The sequence below is a fragment of the Hoplias malabaricus genome, chromosome 9 (assembly GCF_029633855.1).
Source record: "Hoplias malabaricus isolate fHopMal1 chromosome 9, fHopMal1.hap1, whole genome shotgun sequence".
Classification (NCBI taxonomy): Eukaryota; Metazoa; Chordata; class Actinopteri; order Characiformes; family Erythrinidae; genus Hoplias; species Hoplias malabaricus.
The window spans coordinates 19,325,832-19,345,985 of NC_089808.1; the positions used below are offsets into that span (position 1 = coordinate 19,325,832).

The 20,154-nt window shown below is 35.4% G+C and overlaps 1 gene segment (V, D, J or C); it reads right to left on the reverse strand.

Moving 5' to 3' along the window:
* LOC136707466 (T cell receptor alpha chain constant-like) overlaps window positions 1-6,617 on the reverse strand; it is a 70,034-nt gene extending 63,417 nt beyond the window's left edge. Inside the window, 3 exon segments of the C gene segment in view lie at window positions 1,422-1,499; window positions 2,075-2,347; window positions 6,569-6,617. Coding sequence covers window positions 1,422-1,499; window positions 2,075-2,237 — 241 coding nt within the window.
* Window positions 6,618-20,154: the final 13,537 nt, after the last annotated feature.

Here is a 20,154-nt window from a genome sequence, read left to right on the forward strand (position 1 = left end):
AATGTTATGGCAAATCCATATACATAAAAAAGTGAAGAAAAAAAAGATGTGTTTAAAATCAAAGGCACATGTATAAATTATATTATTATGATACTATTTCTCCCCAAAAAGTATTACATTTCCAATTAAAATTAAGTGGACTTTCTCCACAAAGAGAAGTAGAAAATGTCACTTCCATATTTAATGTCAATTATGCCACATTTTATTCTCAGCAATTAAATTTTGTATTAAAAATGTATGTTATATTCGGTTGTGGATACTGAGGATGGTTTACGTTTTTTCATTCAAGAAAAAAATATCAGGTTACAAATATAACCTGACCATGGAATTCAAATGGTTCATACCATTATTAAAAAGAGAAAAAAAATGAAATAAAGCATTATATTTTAGAAAATACACTGGTGTTTAAAACATTGAAATCATAGAAAGCCAATCTTGTTGTACACTAATTTTGACCCATAACTAACTCTGTACGATGACTGAATTTGTAAGGAACTTTACAGTCTGTGAAGTGCTGTTAGTATGAAATAATGTTATAATAAAATTATGCCAAACATGAAAGCTAGCGTAAGCATACTCATTAGTCATTTCTCACACAAGTACGTTGCCTAAAGTTTTAAAAATACTACACTCTGAAGACTTATCAAAATATATGACATGAAAAAATACTTTGTGAAAATACATGTAAAATACAAAACTGAAAATGTGTATTTGCACATAAGCTTTGATATACTTGGAATTCTCAACCAGTAATATTGTCTTCCAACAAGGTTGATTCGATATTGGCAAGCAAGGATTAAAAAACACCCTAACAAGAAGTTATGGGCATTTCAGAAACATTTTAACTTTAGGCAATGAATGCTTTAACTGTCATCATCACATTTACTGCAACAGCTTTAGCCAACAGAAGACGAAGACCGGTCACAAGCAAGGACATGTAGTTTCCTTTAGGATCTTCTACAAAATAAGAAAACGTTATGAGATCTAATGGTATGGACTGGACTGTGAAATGCTATGAGAAGTTATCTACAGTCAAATAATTACACATAATTACATAGTCAAATATTTAAGTGCACGTCCCGCACATTTTTGTGGAATGTAATGTATGAGGACTGTTTTTGTTACTAAATATCATATATTTCATAAATTGTAAATTAAAATTAAAAAAATATTTAAAAAATAATTTCATAAACAGCTTTCTTAAAGGTTGTGTTTATATATTTCTTCTGCAAATCAACTAATATTTATAAGAATTGGAGGGCAATTATATGGTACATTTTAGATATTTAGTACATTTAGTTACATTTTAATAATATATTGGCTTTTACAGTTTTGCACTCCGAAAATAAACACTGAGTTTGGCCAGGCATGTCCAAGCTATATCAAACAACCATTCTTAGTAACACATAGTCTGTACTTACCCGAATTGACATCTTGGGTCTGATTAGTTTGTATGCTTCCAGCTGGGGGATCACAATTAGGTTGTGGTTTTACCTTGACTGAAAAAATATAAAAACATATTTATACGTACAAATATATTTATGAAACAAATCACATATTCTACCTATGGTCATAGCCCAATATCTTATTATATAAGAGGTTATAGGTCTTAATAAGTCAATGAGTCTATTTCTAAATTCCATGAAACACCAGTGTAGATATCTCAGAAGAACAGTTGCGAGAAGTAGTTTACAAACAAAGTGTTGTCTAAAATTTAACTACAGAGGTGTATGAACATGATAAACATTAATTCGTTCATTCATTGTCTGTAACCGCTTATCCAGTTCAGGGTCACGGTGGGTCCAGAGCCTACCTGGAATCACTGGGCGCAAGGCACATGATAAACAGTTACAGTAAATGACTTTTTTTTTGTATTTTGATTTACATTTTTGTTTCCAAAGAGGATGTGTTAACAAATATTAAATTGAAGGTGCATTTTTTAAATACAAGCAATATAAATATACATGAATACCTAACCATTTATAATTGCAATGGGCAGTGGGGCCAATATTTTGGGTCATGACTGCAATGACTCACTTCAGAAGCTAAGAAAAAAGATGGGAGAGATACTAACCATTTTCATTTCCAGCTTTTGCCTCTTTTCCCATGAAATTGCATTTGTCCATTTTGTCCATGTCTTTAGAAAACGCTGCATAGTAATACGTGCTGGTTTTGGACAGTGTGGCATTGCCAACGCTGACAGATTCCTGGGCATTACCCTTATTGATCAGGGTCATTTCCCCATCTTTTGGATAGAATCCTGCAGCCAGGCACACGTCCAGTCCATTAGTTTTATCCACAGGAGCCAGGATTGACAGAGTGGGTGGAGAATTAGGTGTTCCATCCTCTGGAAAATAAGGAAAAGACTTAATAGAAAGAATATAAGGTCAGAATTAAAAAAAAAAAATTCAGCCATGTACCCACTGCAATGTTTAACCCTAATCCTAATTTATTTCTTAATAAATATATATGCATTTTATTTTTATAGCTATTTATACTAATGTTAATGCCTAAAATTTTTCATTGTTAAAGCTTTATTCTGGATTATGAAAACCACTCCCTTTCACTCAGAGATCTTCGAGGTTACTCCATCTCTCCAGGGAATGCCTTCCCATTGCTCCACAGCCCAGTGCTCAGGATGTGATATTGCTATTGAACATGGTCACTTTAAGCTAAGGCCATGCTCCAGAACATAACATCCTATCGATCAATGCTTTTCTGTGTTGAGTGCGTCCTTTTTCAGAGACTGCACTTTAATAGCTAAGTAGTTGCTGGGTCCGAATATTTGGAATTTATCAAGATACATACACCCCTTCCTACTAAACCTAATGGGGGTACTAACATTACTTGTCCAGAAACATTGTCTAGTAACAAACATATGTTGCAATGTTTCAACAAAAGTTACAACCCAATGAATTTGACTGATATATGTAGTCTCAGTTACCCTCAGTTGATTTTTATTACTTTTTATTACTTTTTATTCTGTTTTATCAGTGAATACATGACAAATTACATGCTGGTAATTAGCATTCTATTACCCTATTTTTTTGACGATAGGACAGACCCTCAGACGATGAATATGAAAATGTCAGACAGGATGTATTTGAGTGTTCTATCCAGAACTAATCATTTAACATCAATACCTGACCTCAATAATGCTCCTACGTCCTTACGGAAATTTTCCATCATCTAGTTTACTGCATGACAAGCTATCCTGCTACTCAGTCAAGTCACAGAGATTGAGGTACTTTGGAAACATAATCCATTAACAAAGTCCACCACTGCATCAAGAAATTATATCTTTAAATGTATTTTACAATGAGAAAGCCACACATCCATACTTTGCATAAATGCTGTAGAGTTCTTTAGGCCCAAGCTCATCTCAGATGATTCGAAAGAAAGGAGAAATGTGTGCTGTGCCAAAGTTTTCATAGTTATCAGCTATAGGTGCTAAATTCAACATATATCATGGTATTGAGCCGCATCTTCGTGTTTTACATGTGTGTTTTACATAAGTGTGAAGGCACCACTGAGATGGAGGCATATACAGGAGGTCCTCGAGTTACGTCAGTCCCGAGTTACAATATTTCGTGGTTACGACACATCTCCCATTTACTGTATAAAGCCTTGTTTCGACTTAAGTGGTTTTGCGTCGTAAACGTCGTAACACGATACAAGATACAGATACAAGTCTTGTATCAAGCAAGAATGGGCAACATTTCCACTTTTTTCGCAGAACTGCAAGAATTTATATCCTCGGTTGCCATTTAAAATGTGATATAAAACAATGAATATATATATGAAAAATCTCCCAACTTTTCTGGAGGGTGTCGCAGTCATTACACCTAAAATGTGTTTATAGTTATAAAATACAATAAGTTGGACAGTGAACATTTTATAAACATTTTCTTTGTTCATTTGTCAGTTGCATAAATGTTAACGAGAATGAACCAAACATAGAGACTTTTTTTATGTTGCATTTTACACAAAATCACAACTTTTCCAAAAGCAGGGTTTGTAAAAGCAGTGAAATTAAGCAACTGTAATTTAATTTTATAACATTTTGATTTCGGGCTTCATGGATATGCATTCAACAGTTTTGTTTGTACTTTGTTTCTAATTTTATGCTTTCATGACTCCAAAAGCATCATTAGTCATACATATCTATGGTCACTTTAGCTCTATGTATATATACACTTAAAGACATATTAAAATGGGTGTTAATTCATTTTTTGACAAAATGTCTATACTACAAATTTTCATCTAAATATCTATTTCTTACAGCACTGAAAAGTTGACCAAAGAGTTGACATCACTTGTATATAAGTATTTTAAACCTCCAAAAGCTACTCATATTACTCCAGTTAATAAATATACTTGGTAATGCTTTACAGCAACTACATTCATGGCATATTTACTATCAGTAAATTATATGGCACATTCTTACTGAAACGTCTATCAAATATTTTCATTAATGTATAACTAGTATAAAATATAATTGAAATATATAATATTATGTATATTGAGTACTTCATAAATTCACATTGACTTCATTATTATATCTTCTTATCATAGATCCTATCATGAAGTATACACTGATTAAGGGAGTAATATTGATGTAATGTGATTTTTGAATTTTTGAATGTATATGATGTGTATTCCCTGAAAATAATACATTACATTTTAATTTTAGCATGATAACATGAAGTATTTCATAGTAATGTATTAATTCATGTTTTCAATATAAATCTGCACCTGTAATGGCCTGTTTATATGTTGATTATGCATATTTCATGAACATTTACTAATAAGCATATGACAGTACCAATTATTTGCAAGTATTAAACATAAAAAAAAGTTATAAGCAGAGTCTTTTTCCTATCCACAATAAAAAAAGAGTTTAGCCCACGAGAAAAGGGAAATATACTGATGTCGATCTATGAAAAGTTTAGTGTCTCTAAATCACAGAAAGTTACTGAATATAATAGAGTATGAATATACTGCCTGATGCTGGAGACATAGTTTCCAATAGAATTCAGATTGGGTCTTGGCCAAATATTTATTTTTAAATGCTTTTTCATAGCAGGGAGGAACAAAGGCAAAATACTAGGTAAAGAAAACCTTCAAGCACTTTTTTACATTATCAGCATTACCCATAAAACCACTTTTAAGATCAGTAGACACATGGGTTAGTTGCTCAAAATATTATAATAACATTATAGATCATCACTTTGCAGAACATGGACTCTTGACATGAGAATTGAATTATGCCTGAAATATATTACCTAAGATTTTATTTATTACTGCAAAAGTATGACTGTCAAATATATTAAATAGCAAATAACATATTTGAGGTTGTAAAAAATGTAATATTGTAAAGTAATTGACATAATACTACTCCGTCGTACTGTAAAAAAGTTTTAAATAAGTATTGGACTGTAATCTGTTTTGCAATTCACTGTATGACCTTACTAACTTAAGTTTAAATTTGATCTGGTAATGCATTTTATACTACTTCTATTACAGATGACTAACTAGTAGCATTATTACGAACTCTATGAAAATAATAATAAAAAAACAAATATTTTTCAAAACCAAATTCTTATTCAGTTACTGAATTCAGATACATTAAGAAGCACCCAACTATGGACTCAAATGTTAACTTGTGCCCCCCAAATAATGAAATATGTACATTCACTGAAATGTAATGCTCTGGAACAACTGCATAAGCCCAGCAATTGTCTTCACAAATTAATTCTATAATTATTAGGAATGCAATTCTATATACACCCAATATAACACAATTATACCTCAAAAGTTATTTTAAAAAAAATCACAGTCCAAAAAAAAATTGCATGTGCAATATTGCTGTTTTACTTTTTTTTCTTTTTTGTATGATAAGAAAATAACAATTTCTCTTTACACTGTGTGAACATTTCATGAATGGACTAAAAAAAATGGTCCAAAATGGTTTGATATAAAATACTTCATCTTAACGTTTGCTACAAGTTGAAGGTGTTTTTTTGCTTCTGTTGAAAAGTAATTTTTGGCATTATTGCTGCATTCAGGTTGTGCCTGAACATAACAATAACTACATGGACTTGAGCTCTAAAAAGACAGCACTTAACCAGTGATAATTTACACTATTTACACTTTACACATTGTACTGTACTGATACAAATGATGAGTACAAATTTCATACATTTGAAACCTGTATGATATCAAAACAAGGCATAATTAATTAGCTTTTACCCATATTACCCATTAAGTTCTAAATTTGAGCACTCCAGAAAATACCTCTCTTTGATGAGTGCGATTTTTACTTTTCACTTAAAATTTACTCATTAAGTATTTGATCAGGCAACAGGCTACAAAATAGCTAATAACCTAAATCCAGTCATTGGCAGTCCTCTTTTCCTAGCCTAGAACGTCCACAGCTGAATGAGAACAACTAGTACTGTTTCAATCTGTTGCAAGCAGCCTATTACAAATATGTCTTGTGAGCAAATTCTCTCAAAACAAATTTTTCATTATGATTTCAAGAAACAAATGCAAAAAAATTACTTACTTGGGAGAACATGAACAGATATCGGTTTTCCAAAAGTGAGAGGATCAGTGGCAACACTGCTTTTATTACCCTTACAAATACTAGTGGACTTAAGATCAGCTCAAGCACAAGCAGTATTAGCAAACCTAAATTTATCAGTGATGATAGTACTGATCAACTGAGCAAAACAACAACCTTGAGTCAAATATAATGAAGAAATTTTATAATTCAAACTGTTTTAACCAGAAGAAGTGTCAACATAGCCCAATAGGCTATGTTAGGAAGGCTTAAGGCAAAATGTCCAGCCATTTTATGTCAGTTTACGCATTCCTGTCCAGTGAAAATATATGTGGTTAGATGATTAAAATAGATTTAAGCAAGTTTTCAAATTATATATAAATTTTACTTACTTGGAGTTACAGTGACTTTAATGGGTTTCCCAAAAATGAGCTCAGCAGCCACATCATTCAAGACTTCAACAATATCCTTCAGTGATGACCACAATCTTCATGACAATAAGAGGACGTACTTCACTGATATAAACATAAATTCTACAATATCTATTAAGAAAACTCTAGTTTATTGCCATCTGTAGAAGCCTATCGTCACTGGTTTACATACCATTCACATGCACCATAAAGCAGTGCTATGATATAAGATGAAAAAATTATATAAACCCAAAAAAAATGCAATCCAGTTATATAGCAATGATAATCTAGGTGGTCTTCCAAACATCTGGGAGGTCTTCAGACATTGGTATATCTGCAAAATAAAGAAAAGCAGTGTTCAGAATTTTTGTATGGCGCTTAATGGTAAATGAAGCACTGTGGTAGTCCAAGACACAGTGATACACATCAGTACAAAAACCCTTCAAATGGTTTTCATAAACAATATGTTTGTGCAGTCATTTGCGCAGTGGTTTCAAAATGTATGAACATTTTTAAATGACAAAATTCACTAATTAGTTTTTCTGTATGTTGTAGGTAAGTCAAATAACAAGTAATAAATGACATTTAATTAATTTCTAATTCCTACCTCCATTCAGTTCTAAAGGAGTGCTGTATACTTCACTTCAAGTTTCGTGACATTAAAAATCCTCAAAATCAAAACAGTAAAATATTAAATATCAGTTTTAAGCACATTACTGGCATGTCTAAACCATATCTAATTTGAATGATATGCACAAGGCACAGAGGCAGTAGGTTTTTGTACAGGGACCATAAGGAAATGAATCACTGTGCGTACCCCAGTCCCACAATGACAAACGATTGAACAAAAACCCTCCCTCTGCATGCTTATTGAGGAAATGCTAAAGGGTTAAGTGAAAGTGTAAAATTTGCATTCAAAATATTTTTTTTTGCTTTTAAACAGGGGGTAATCTGCAATGTAAGGAAATTGGAGAAATACAATTTTGATTTAAAAGCAAAATATGATTAAATTTTTATTGGCACATTTGGAACAAAAATTAACATACAATTTTTGTGCCTACAGCAAAAATATAGCCTTAATTTTGATGGAACAATTTTTTAAAAATAATCAGAAAATAACCACTGCTTAGAATTTCAGTTCCATGCAGATGTCTAATATAAATGATCAATAAAAATGTTACTTTAAGAATTAAACACTATGAATAGGGTTAATCAGTGTTACATTTCTTTTTAGTGACCTCATTTAGACATTGAAGAAAGCAAGGACAAATGAGCATGTGTATGCAGAATGCTCTTATCTGAAAAGTCTTTAAATTAAAGTGAGTCACGACAAAATGCAAAGGGGTAACTATTTAACCACATTAATTTAGGAATCCAGAGCTCCTAGCAACCCACAAAGTCAGCCATATGTGTTTTTTCTGAAAACATGAGGAAAAAGCAAGTTCTGATTTTGTGCTCTGTCCTAGATAGTAGGCAGTAGGTAGAGAGCAGGCAATAGGATAGTAGTAGTGTCTTAAGTAGGATAGTAGGCCTTTTAATTATCCCACTTCTGTATCTGAGTCCTATCACAGAACTGGATCTGCATTATGAGTGCAAAGACTAGTTTAAATAGAGCCCAAAGAACACAATAGCACAGAGAAATTTGTGTACTGGTTAAATATGGATGAAAGTCATTAAAACAGCCATTCTGCTCCTCACATCTCATTCCAGGGTACCTCACATTTGAAGTAAACAGAGGTTCATTCTCATTTAAAAGAACAAGAGCTGAAAGTGCTTGTTAGAACAGGGCTGTTTAGACACTTGTTTTGCATTATTGCATGTTTGCATTCTAGCAGTTTAGTCATATGTGAATTATTCTGTGTAGCACCTTGGTCCTGGAGAAATGTTGTGCCATTTCACTGTGTACTGTACATAGTATTTAATTGCAATGGCAATAAAAATACACTTGAACTTAATAAACAAAATACATTTGACATTTTGAAGCCACTGCTGGCTGGATATTTTTGGTTGGTGGATTATTTGGGGGGAAAGCATTGATACTGACGGCTGAAAAAAATCTAGAGGTCCTGCTATGTCTGATCCACTCGTACCAGCACAACTTACAATAACACATCACCAACAGACAGGGCCTTCACTAGAGATTAATGGTTAGGGGAGCTAAGCTTTAACCAGGGGGGTCTGCCAACTTTCTTAAATCAAAAGGAACGCAGAGACCGGGTGACCAGTAGGTACTTGTAAATCATTTTTAATTGTAGTCAATCAGATAAAACATCTTTCTGCCATCAGGAATTTTAATGCATGCCAGTAGCATTTTTGAACAACAGCTAATCAGAAACTGTCCAAGTATTTTGCAAATACTGTGTTACCAGTTTAAAATAACTTTATTTTAAATTATTCATAAATTACAATAAGATCTTAAGTGAAAGAATCTTATTGGTCTAAGAGTCTAAAAGACAGTCTCGTCCTCATTACATTATCATATTTAACTTATGTCCAGTCAAAATGTTGTAGAATTAATACCTTATTTAGGACTCATATTTGTCTTACACTCTAATAATAGTTTACTAATGTTATTGTTAATCTATAATCTAATCTTAATCTACCAAACCCAAAACATAACATTAAACTTTAATCTAAACCCCAATTTAAAACTAATTGTAAATATATAGGATGTTTAAGGGAACCTCTACAACTGTGAGGAAATTGCATCTCGTTGGAGGGAAAAATGAGTTGTTTGTACGTGGTTTAAGTTTAACTTGTTAGTAAGTTTTTATTCACCACAAAAACTAATTTGTAACTTGAGTTGTTTAGTTTGTAGCACTTTTGGTAATACATTTAGCCATCTTCCGAGTTTGGAGGCCCACCTTAAGTGATTTGAAACAGCAAAAATAAGTCAATATTACCCACATATGGAGCAGGAATAGAGCAATATCCTCATTTCAGTTCCTGATTTTCTGTCCATTGTCTAAAACAACTGCAGATGCTTTAGAGAGAAACTAGCGCACCAAACCAAGTTAGTTTGTTCTCTCATTCATTTACAGACCCTGGGGCTTCGTAAACACATTAGACCCGTTTCAGAGCACACAAGCTGATTTGAGCTAGTGAATGGTTAGGAAAGATCTACTAAATTATAGTACTAAATTATATAAGTTTTGGCTGGTAGTTTGCAGCCAATCACATTAGAATAAAGCACATTGCCAGCTTGTATAAACTACAGTGACACTAACTCATAAAAAATTATATGCCTGAGGCTATCTTCTTCAAATCCTTTGGCACAGAGACAGTGTGTTTTTGTACAAGCACAATAAGGAATGAATCACTGTGCGTACCCCAACCCCACAATGACAAATGATTGAACAAAATCCATCCCTCAGCATGCATGCTAAAGCTAAATTGTACATATAAAAAGTGCATTCAAAAAGTATTTTTACTTTTACATAGAGGGATACTTCTTTACATAACTAACCGGGAGAAACACATTTTCTTTTTTAAAAATCAATGAAATTGAAACCATTTCAAAATTTTGACAAATTTGTAACAAAAATAGGAATGCAATGGCAAAAATATAGCTTCATTTTTGTTGTTGCTGGAACTAGATCTAGTTTGATGTTAATCTGAAAACAACCCTGCTTCCTACCTCATTGGTACCGCTTTAAAATAAGACTACACTTATAAAGGTTTAATAAACCAGTCAAAACCCTGTTTATTACATGGTTTTATTAGTGGTGATTAATTAGATGGTAAAGACCTTAAAGGTCATTAATAATCATTTGTAACACACAGATAGGAAGGGCTATAGTGATGTGAATGTGTCAGAGAAGTTATGACAAATGTTAAGATACAGAATAAGCTGAGACTTGAGAGTATGTGAATTCACATGTTTATGTACACCACATTATCACTGATGTATAAAAAGACACTCTTGGTGGTTAATTCATTAAACGGTTAAACTTATTAAAAAATACATGCTGAAGCTGACAGGGTTCATGTCACAGATGCAGAAGACAAAATAATGTCAGCATCCGGCAAGATCTGAGGTTTAACTGTGTAAATGGATGTGGGTTCACTATTTGGCAAACAACAGGTCACAGTTGCCCTTTATTTTTAAGTGTTATAACTGATTATTAATGACTATTAATATATGAACAACATAATAAATAGATTAATAATAAATACCAATAAAATAAATAAATACTAATAAATAAATAGAATACCATTCTAAAGTGGTACCTTCATTCATTTATTCATTCATTCTTTGCCTGCCACTGCTTATCCAGTTCAGGGTTGAGGTGAGTCCAGAACCTACCCAGGTTCCTGCTAGGCACAAGGCAGAAACATATCCCAGAGGGGAAACATGCAATACTTTATTAATATGAATACTCAGTTTTTCATTTCAATTAAGGTGACTGTCTGTGAGGTTCCAGGTGACTGTCTGTGAGGAGTTTAGTGTGTTCTCCCCGTGTCCACGTGGGTTTCCTCCGGGTGCTCCGGTTTCCTCCCACGGCCCAAAAAACACATATTGGTAGGTGGATTGGATGGTGACTCAGGAGTGTCCATAGGTGTGAGTGTGTGTCGCTCTGTGAAGGACTGGCACCCTCTTCAGGGCGTGTTCCTGCCTTGTGCCCAGTGATTCCTGGTAGGCTCCGCACTCACCATGATCCTGAACTGGATAAGCTGTTACAGACCATGAATGGATGGATGAATTTAGCAAAAGCATTGCCAAAGGCAAGACAACACAGCTTGTATATGCAGAAGGCTCTTTATTCAAAAGGATCATTATATTCAGAAATGTCGCAAAACACAAAGTGCATAAAAAATTGAAATAAGTATAAGAAAATATGAATATGTGTGGATAACCACACTTAAAGTGCACATATTATTATAGAAAAACAATCACTTAGCACATAGCATTAGCACATACATTTAGGGAGCTACCAACCGACAAATTATATACTACAAAGAGTGTGCCTGTTTAACAACATGACAGAATGTGTGTCTTTACTCAGCAGAGTTATTTAAACTATCACAGTGAAGCAGATTTTTTCTGCTATCAGTGCAAACTTTACATTTAAAACTTAATATTAACTGGTGTTTTGCTCATTTCAAAATCAAACAATTTCCTCTTCTATCTCAGGTGAAGCCATCCACTGCTTCTTTTCAAATTGCTCATTAAACTACACAGAGGTACATCTCAACATGCTGAGTGGAACCTGCTGGAGGAGAATGCAAACTGACAAAACCTGGTACACCAAGCAACAGATACACATGGCAGCTAACATTGTACGAGTGTGACAGGGGAAAGATTTGGGGTCATCTTATCAACCAGAAAGAGAATGGTCAACTTCTATTGGGCTAGACCACTTACACTGTTGCAGCACTTGTGTATATATCTATGCACGACATAGTAAAAAGTATACTATAATATATACATACACACAGTATATATATATAGTTTAGATGTATTTGGAAATACACAAAACAACATAAAGAAAAAACTATTTACCAAGTCAGGAAGTCATAATTATTTTGTAAAATTATCTCTACCCGACAGCATCTCTTTATGCTTGTTCATCTACATTGTATTTTATTATAGAATGTGTGTGAAAGGAAAACTTTTAAGTCCCTAAAATTCTGCTATACCCTGGTGTCCAATTCTTTTGTTTTTACTGTTAGTTTTCTCACTAAAACTAAAGTTAGGACTGTTAGTTTGAAGATGTGCAGTGGCCAGACCACATGCATTGATGTTGCAATTAAAGGGACTGGTAAATTAAAGCAGCAAACTGTATACGAATGGCCCCAGTACCAGACTGACCTTAAATGCTGGTGTTATACATTACCATTGTTTTTCCTGACACAGACTTTTTACTTATGATAGCATTTCAGGTAAGTTCTGCTTCAAAATTTTATATAAATAGTTGGGAATTTTCTTTACTGCACATAGAACCACACAATGGTACCAAGCATTTGGCAGATTAATGCACACAGAAGTGTATTATGTTAAATTTTCTCCCAGATTTAGTAATAGTCAAACCCGTGTTTAAGTTCAAGTCTTCCCAAAGTGCATGATGTGACCAGACTGTGTCTATCCAGACAGACCCAAATGCTCAATAACATTAATTTAATAATGCAAGAATGTAAGACACATTCATTTCAGATGTATGGCAGTAGGGTGCTAACACATATGTCACAGAGATCAAACACAGATGGACCTTGAGTGGTACAAATGTCTAAGTTCACAACAGGCCTGGCTCCCACTAAACGACACCCTCCAATCATTCCAATCATTCAGCATGATGCATACTTCAATTCATCACCAGGTTTGAACATATAAGTGCTGAATATTGTAGTATAATCACTTCTAAGACAGAAAGTAGGCACAGAAATTCAAGAGACAATAGGCGGGAACACTAGACCGACAACATACAAATGGCAAATGCCTATTAGCAATGCTAGCCTGGTTTGAAATCTGTCAGGTCATGTGACAGTCAATGTTCTTCTTCAAGCACATTTATGGTGCTTTTCCACTGCATGGTACCAACTCTACTCAACTCTACTCGTTTGGTACTCGGTTGGTTTTCCACTTTAAAGTCCCCAGTCCCCAAAATGTAGCTGATGGTGTCTCCTGCTCATGTTGCTTCATCTGGCTCTCACTGGAGTCTTTCATTGGCCAATAATCCAATGGTACATCAAGCAACAGACACCTAATCAAAACACCACGGTACAATTTTCCAAGCTGCTGTTGCAAGTCAGAAATATACAAATGTGATCTCAGCTGTAGCTTGGAGATTTAAAAAGTTTGTGCTGGATGTTTACATTTCATCACGATTGACAGGTCTCTCTGCACAGCAACTCAACACTATTGCAATTAAATTAACACTGTCAGTGTAAAAATGAATTATTACTCGTCAACATTCTCAATGTTATCATAATAGTGTTGTTTTAACACTGGTTAATTTGCTTTGTGGGCAATCAGCAATGTTTACATGTCACGTTTAGCCCCTACTTGGCTCACTTGGAACCCAGAGCGAGCAGGGAATTATGTTTCCATTTCCATGTACCAGGTACCAGTTCTCCTTATTGGAAAAGCAAATAAGCCAAGTAGAACTAAGCCAAGTGGGGACCATGCAGTGGTAATGCTCCATAAGTTGTCTATTGGTATTGTGTTAGGAGCATTTCCCAAAAAAAAAAAAATGCAAGACTGGCTTAACATATCTTGAAGGAAGCATGTGCTGTTTTTCACCTTTACAACTTTGTCACATCATGTAGTTTGGGAAGTAATAAACTAAAAACATGGAATAGAATAGAATCTTTCTTTGTCATTGTACATGGTACAGCGAAATTCTGTATTTGACTATGACTAGCTCTTTCGTTGGGATCTTCTCAGATAAAAGACAATATTGTGTTTGAGCATAGGCCACAAACACTTTTTGTAGAGGTCTCAGAATGGATTGGATCACTGTGCCCCCCGTAAGTACACAGTGAAATACCCTGAGGCAAAAACCGTTCAAAAGACTTTGCATGAATGAGAAAGATAAGGCAGCTGGTGTGTGCGTTTCAAAAAGATCTTTAACAACTTTGGTTTCCTCTCAGGATGTGGAAAAGTTGCCCACAACATGCATATACACACCTTTTTTTCTTAAATATTGCAATGCTTTTGCTACAAAACTATAGTTTCCATTCAACCTAAAATGTTCAAGAGCACAAAAAATTAAACAAATAAAAATAATAATAAAAAGATTTAATTTATGAGAGGCAATACTAAGTCCTGTGATTCCAAATTACCAACTTAAAAAATATCCTGCTTTTTTAATGAAAAAAAGCTATATATAAGTTAAAATAAAAACACATCCCTTACAAAATACTTCTGCATATTTTATGGCAAATTACTGTTTATTTAGGAATTTCATTGACAAGGAAGAAATGAACAGAGAGAGTGCATTTCCTGCAGAAATAATATCATATTTGTATGAATAGTGTACAAAAGCACAGTAGTTAGGTTTTGGATCTACAATCCGGCAAAGTTGTTTGTTTCTAGCCCGGAAGCTGAAGAAGAAGTATGTTATTTTTTAAGTGAGAATTAATAATGAATTCTCGTAATAAACTGAATGGGGAAATCTTGATCCAGCTGATTTTCCTTAAATAAATGCTCCAGGTGACTGTCTGTGAGGAGTTTGGTGTGTTTTTCCCGTGTCTGCGTGGGTTTCCTCTGGGTGCTCTGGTTTCCTCCCACGGTCTAAAACCACACGTTGGTAAGTAGATTGGCTACTCGAAGGTGTCCATAGGTCTGAGTGTGTGAGTGAATATTTGAGTGTGTGTTCCCCTGCAAAGGACTGGCGCCCCTTTCAGGGTGTGTTCCTGCCTTGCATCCAGTGACTCCAGCTCTGGACCGACAACAACCCTGAATTGGATAAGCATTTACAGACAATGAATGAATATTTCCCTAATCATATATGTTATGACATTATTCAGGTAAGAACAATTTGTTTGGGCAAAATCTGTGTAGATTAATCTGTGTAGTTGTTTTATAGCTTTAAAAAAAAAACATTATGCAAAATCCTTTGCTCACACACATGTAGTACATTGAAATTGACTGAGCAGCAATGCACCCTCCTTAGTTTTAAATAAAAGCTCATAACCCAAAAACTCTACTGTGAAACAATGTCAGATTTACATGGTGTTACCATACCCACGCAGACACGGGGAGGACACACGGAATGGGACTCAAGTCCACAACCACAGGACCCTGGAGCTGTGTGACAACAACATTACCACCGTGCTACCCTCTTTCCCATAGACACTGATATAATTCCTGAATTTAGCTTCAAACTGTTTTTTCATATAAACCCTTTTACATTTTTTTTTTTTGTAAAATAACTTTAATATAAGAATCTGTCACTTGTTAATTCTCTTGAATCTTAATTTAACTGACGAATTTACAAAGATGAGATTTCCAGTGTTGTCACTGCCCAACAAATGTATAATTTAAAGCTGCTCAAACATGCTCAAAAATGTTGGGACAGAAGCATGTATACCACTGTGTGACTACACCACACGTTTCCACTTGTTCTGGACCTGGACAATCTGAGATGGGCTCCAGAGAACTTGGCAGCATTGTCCACAGAGTTGATGTATGGTTTTCTCTTTGCATAAAAGATTCAGTACAGTATGTAAAGTGAGAATTGTATTCAGAATTACTAACAAGCCCATGCACAGTAGCATGATGATTTGTCATGCAATGCAATTTTCAGTTAAATAACAATTCAAGAGAATTGACAAATTACAGATTTGCGGTTTTATCCCATTTAATGGGATTTGGCAGCAAGTCAGACACCGTGGGTCTTCTTTCAGCCTTCGTTACGGCACCTATTCAAATATAAAGCTGCTCTAATTATCAGCTTCACTGGCCTCAGCTTCACTGTCAGAATCTGGTTTATAAAGTTATTGTTTACCAGCTCTGGGTCAGTAATGAGAGCACAACAGATAACAATAACAGCTAATTACAGTTATAAAAGTGGCTTATATATATACCACCCTTAGCAGTCTTTCACTCTAATGTTAAAGTTGTGCTGTTCCACATTTTATTGCCTTATCTACAGGAATCAGCCTATAGCTAGCTAATATTCTAATATTTTGGATATGGGGTGGGCTTTGACTTACCAAATATTTCCGCCCGATATCAAACTCACTTCTATACCATTTCACCTGCCTTTGCTCATTTTTGCACAGATTGAAAAGTGAGAAACTGAAGCACAGTTTAATTAGGCAAATTGTCTGTATTTTTGAATGTTTGAACATTGATGTTAATGTTGTATCTGATGTTATAATGTTAAGCTACTGATTTAGAGATAGATGTTGATGTTACTTCAATAAATTAGAAAATTTTAAACTTGCATGTGTATTTTATTACCATTTTTTGGGGCGATACGGGACAGGTGGGGCACGGAAATTACCCTTCGTCTGAGGTGGGGAATGATAGAAAAAGTTTGAGAACCACTGCTCTAGAGCAACCCCACTTGGTTCAGAAGAAATGCTGGTCATATACGTATTAGTCTCAGCCACAGATACTCACAGATACTTTCAGTGCACAAATTTGGCCTCACTGGCAGGATTCTGCTGGTTGCATTCTGATTGGCTATGTATACGCACTACCCTGTATCATTTTGTACTGGTATTGGTCCGAAGAATTGAGTGAATCGCCTCGTTCTACACATCATGCCAAAATTGCAGACTTGTGATTGGTCCTTTTGTGTGTCAGTCAAATTTTTTTTTCTGCCATAGTAGGCAGTTTTTGGCCATGTCTCCCAAGAGAGTCTGGCAAAGCGAGACTATTCATGTCTCCACAAAATTTTACAGTACACTGTATGTAGTGATCAGTGGCAATTGCTCTAAGACTGCAAGGGAACCTCAGCTTCCCCTAAAATGTAAAAAAATAAGTGATCAAATATATACTGTTGTGTGTACTACAACGCGCTCAACTTTTATTCAGAATCAGCTTCTTATCGCTGGTAAAGCCGCGGCTTTCCCGCAGTTTCACAGTGCTTTAAACAGTGTGGACACTGAGCATCCACAGAGTTCAATAGCGAAGCAGCGAAGTGCAGCGAAACGAGACGAGTCATTGGATAAATGCTGGGCTTTGTCCCGCCCATCGGATGCTCAGCTTCTCTGGAGGTCTATGGGGCAGTGGGCTGGCCTCGGCTGGCCCGGACGCTCAGCTTCTGCATGATGATTGGATGCTCTGTCTGAGGCTGAATCCCTTTTTGATTGACAGCGAAATGAGCGAATCAGCGATCCTTTGGTGTAAAGATCCATGGGAGCACAGGCGGACACACTTCACATTAGTGATGGGAATTTCGGCTCTTTTTGGGGAGCCGGCTCTTTCGGCTCCTAAATGGCTCTTTATTTTACCACTTATTTCCACTAGTACAGAACAATATTACCTACATTTTACATGACTATATGGACAAAATATTATTGTTCAATATTAAAAATAATAAATAGTGTTGCAATGGCCAATTGTTTTTATGGCTGTCTTGTAATAACTCACTGATTGCACTCACACATTCAACTGTATAAATAACTGGATTTTTATTTAAACACCTTAATAAAAAATAATTTGTAAACTCTGAAATATAACCAATGGAACCCAAAAGGTAGGTATTACAAAATAGCTTATTAAATTAAATAATCATCCATTTCTGGGTAATAAAATAAACAAATACTCTGCAAAGTGCAAAACAGCAGCATGTAGTGATTAAAACAGTCACACAGCTCCAGGGGCCTGGAGGTTGTGGGTTCGATTTCAGCTCCGGGTGACTGTCTGTGAGGAGTTGGTGTGTTCTCCCCGTGTCCGCGTGGGTTTCCTCCGGGTGCTCCGGTTTCCTCCCACAGTCCAAAAACACACATTGCAGGTGGATTGGCGACTCGAAAGTGTCCATAGGTGTGAGTGAATGGGTGTGTGTCTGTGTTGCCCTGTAAAGGACTGGCGTCCCCTACAGGGTGTATTCCCGCCTTGCGCCCGATGATTCCAGGTAGGCTCTAAATTGGATAAGCGGTTACAGATAATGGGTGGATGGATTAGCAACTTCATTTTATAGTAAAAACATTCATTATTCACTTTCACCCACATAAACCTGCCTACATTTAGCCAGAGACATATATACTCACTAACATTTAGTGACAAATATTAATCAGTTTCATTCTCATCATCCCTGGCCACTAGTTACATTGCATTTGCTTCAAGAGTTCTGGACTACAATCCTGGGATGTAGTGATTCACTGCCTTTGACAATTTCTGGTATATTCTACCCCATGTAACCTGATCCTTCACATAAAGTAATTATCAACATTCTTCTTGTTTTTCTTGAAAAATTTCTTGTCCCCAGGACGAGAGCTGGGAATCACTGTTCTGCTCGAAGAGCCAACTTGCATGACAAAAAATTAATTAAAAAACATCACAACCACCCATTCATAAATTATTTAAGCCTGAAATTATTTTATTATTGTTCTGCAACCTAATGTAAAAAGCACCTTGTAATGACATTCTATGTATTTACTCCCATTGTATGCGCTGTAGATATCAGTTTCATTGTTCCTGTATTTAACATTTTAAAAAAAACCTCAATAGCATGTAGTTTGAAATCATGTTTGATAGCACTTCATATACTAATCAAATAGGTAGAGCCTGCAACATAAAAGCATATGTGAAAATAGAACTTAATGCTCTCAAAGGAATACAAAACATACACTGCTCAACCATAACATTATGACCACCTCCTTGTTTCTACTCACTGTCCATTCTTTCAGCTCCACTGACTGAGGAGCACTTTGTAGTTCTACAGTTACAGACTGTATTCCATCACATGTTCTCCATATTTTTTGCTACCTTGCACCTTGCTCTTCAATGGTCAGAACCCACAGAGGACCACCACTGAGAAGGTATGACTTTCATCATTCTCAACGCTCTAGTGATTGATGGGATGGCAGTGTGTTGTGCTGGTGCGAGTGGATCAGACATAGCAGTGCTGCTGGAGTTTTTAAACCCCTCAGTGTCACTGCTAAACTGAGAACAGTCCACCGACCAAAAACATCCAGCCGACAGCGTCCTGTGTCACTGATGAACGACTAGAGGACGACCGACACACACTGTGCAGCAGAAGATGAGCTACTGTCTCTGACTTTACATCTACAAGGTGGACCAACGAAGGAGGAGTGTCTCACAGAGTGGACAGTGAGTGGACACAGGGTTTAAAAACTCCAGCAGCACTGCTGTGTCTGATCCATGTGTACCAGTGCAACACACACCACCACCACGTCAGTGTCACTGCAAACAATGTATCCCACAATCCTCTGGCTACAAATTGTCAACCTTCCATTACGTATGAAGTTCCAAGCATTTATGGATCACAGAATTTCATTCAGCCAGCTGACTATTCCAAGGTAGACATTTGCAAGGAAGACTGTTGTTTTAAGGACTGTCCTTGTGATGAAGATGTGTTTCACACCTGTATAAAACTTATGGCTGAACACAACCTGGCAATGTCTGATGATGTTTATGAAATTACTGACCTTTATGTAAGACTTCGTCAAATTTTTCATGATGGATTGGCACTACAAAATACTCCTCACACACATTCTTGCATATGATACTGTCAGTTTATTATTTGATTTATCTTCGATAAT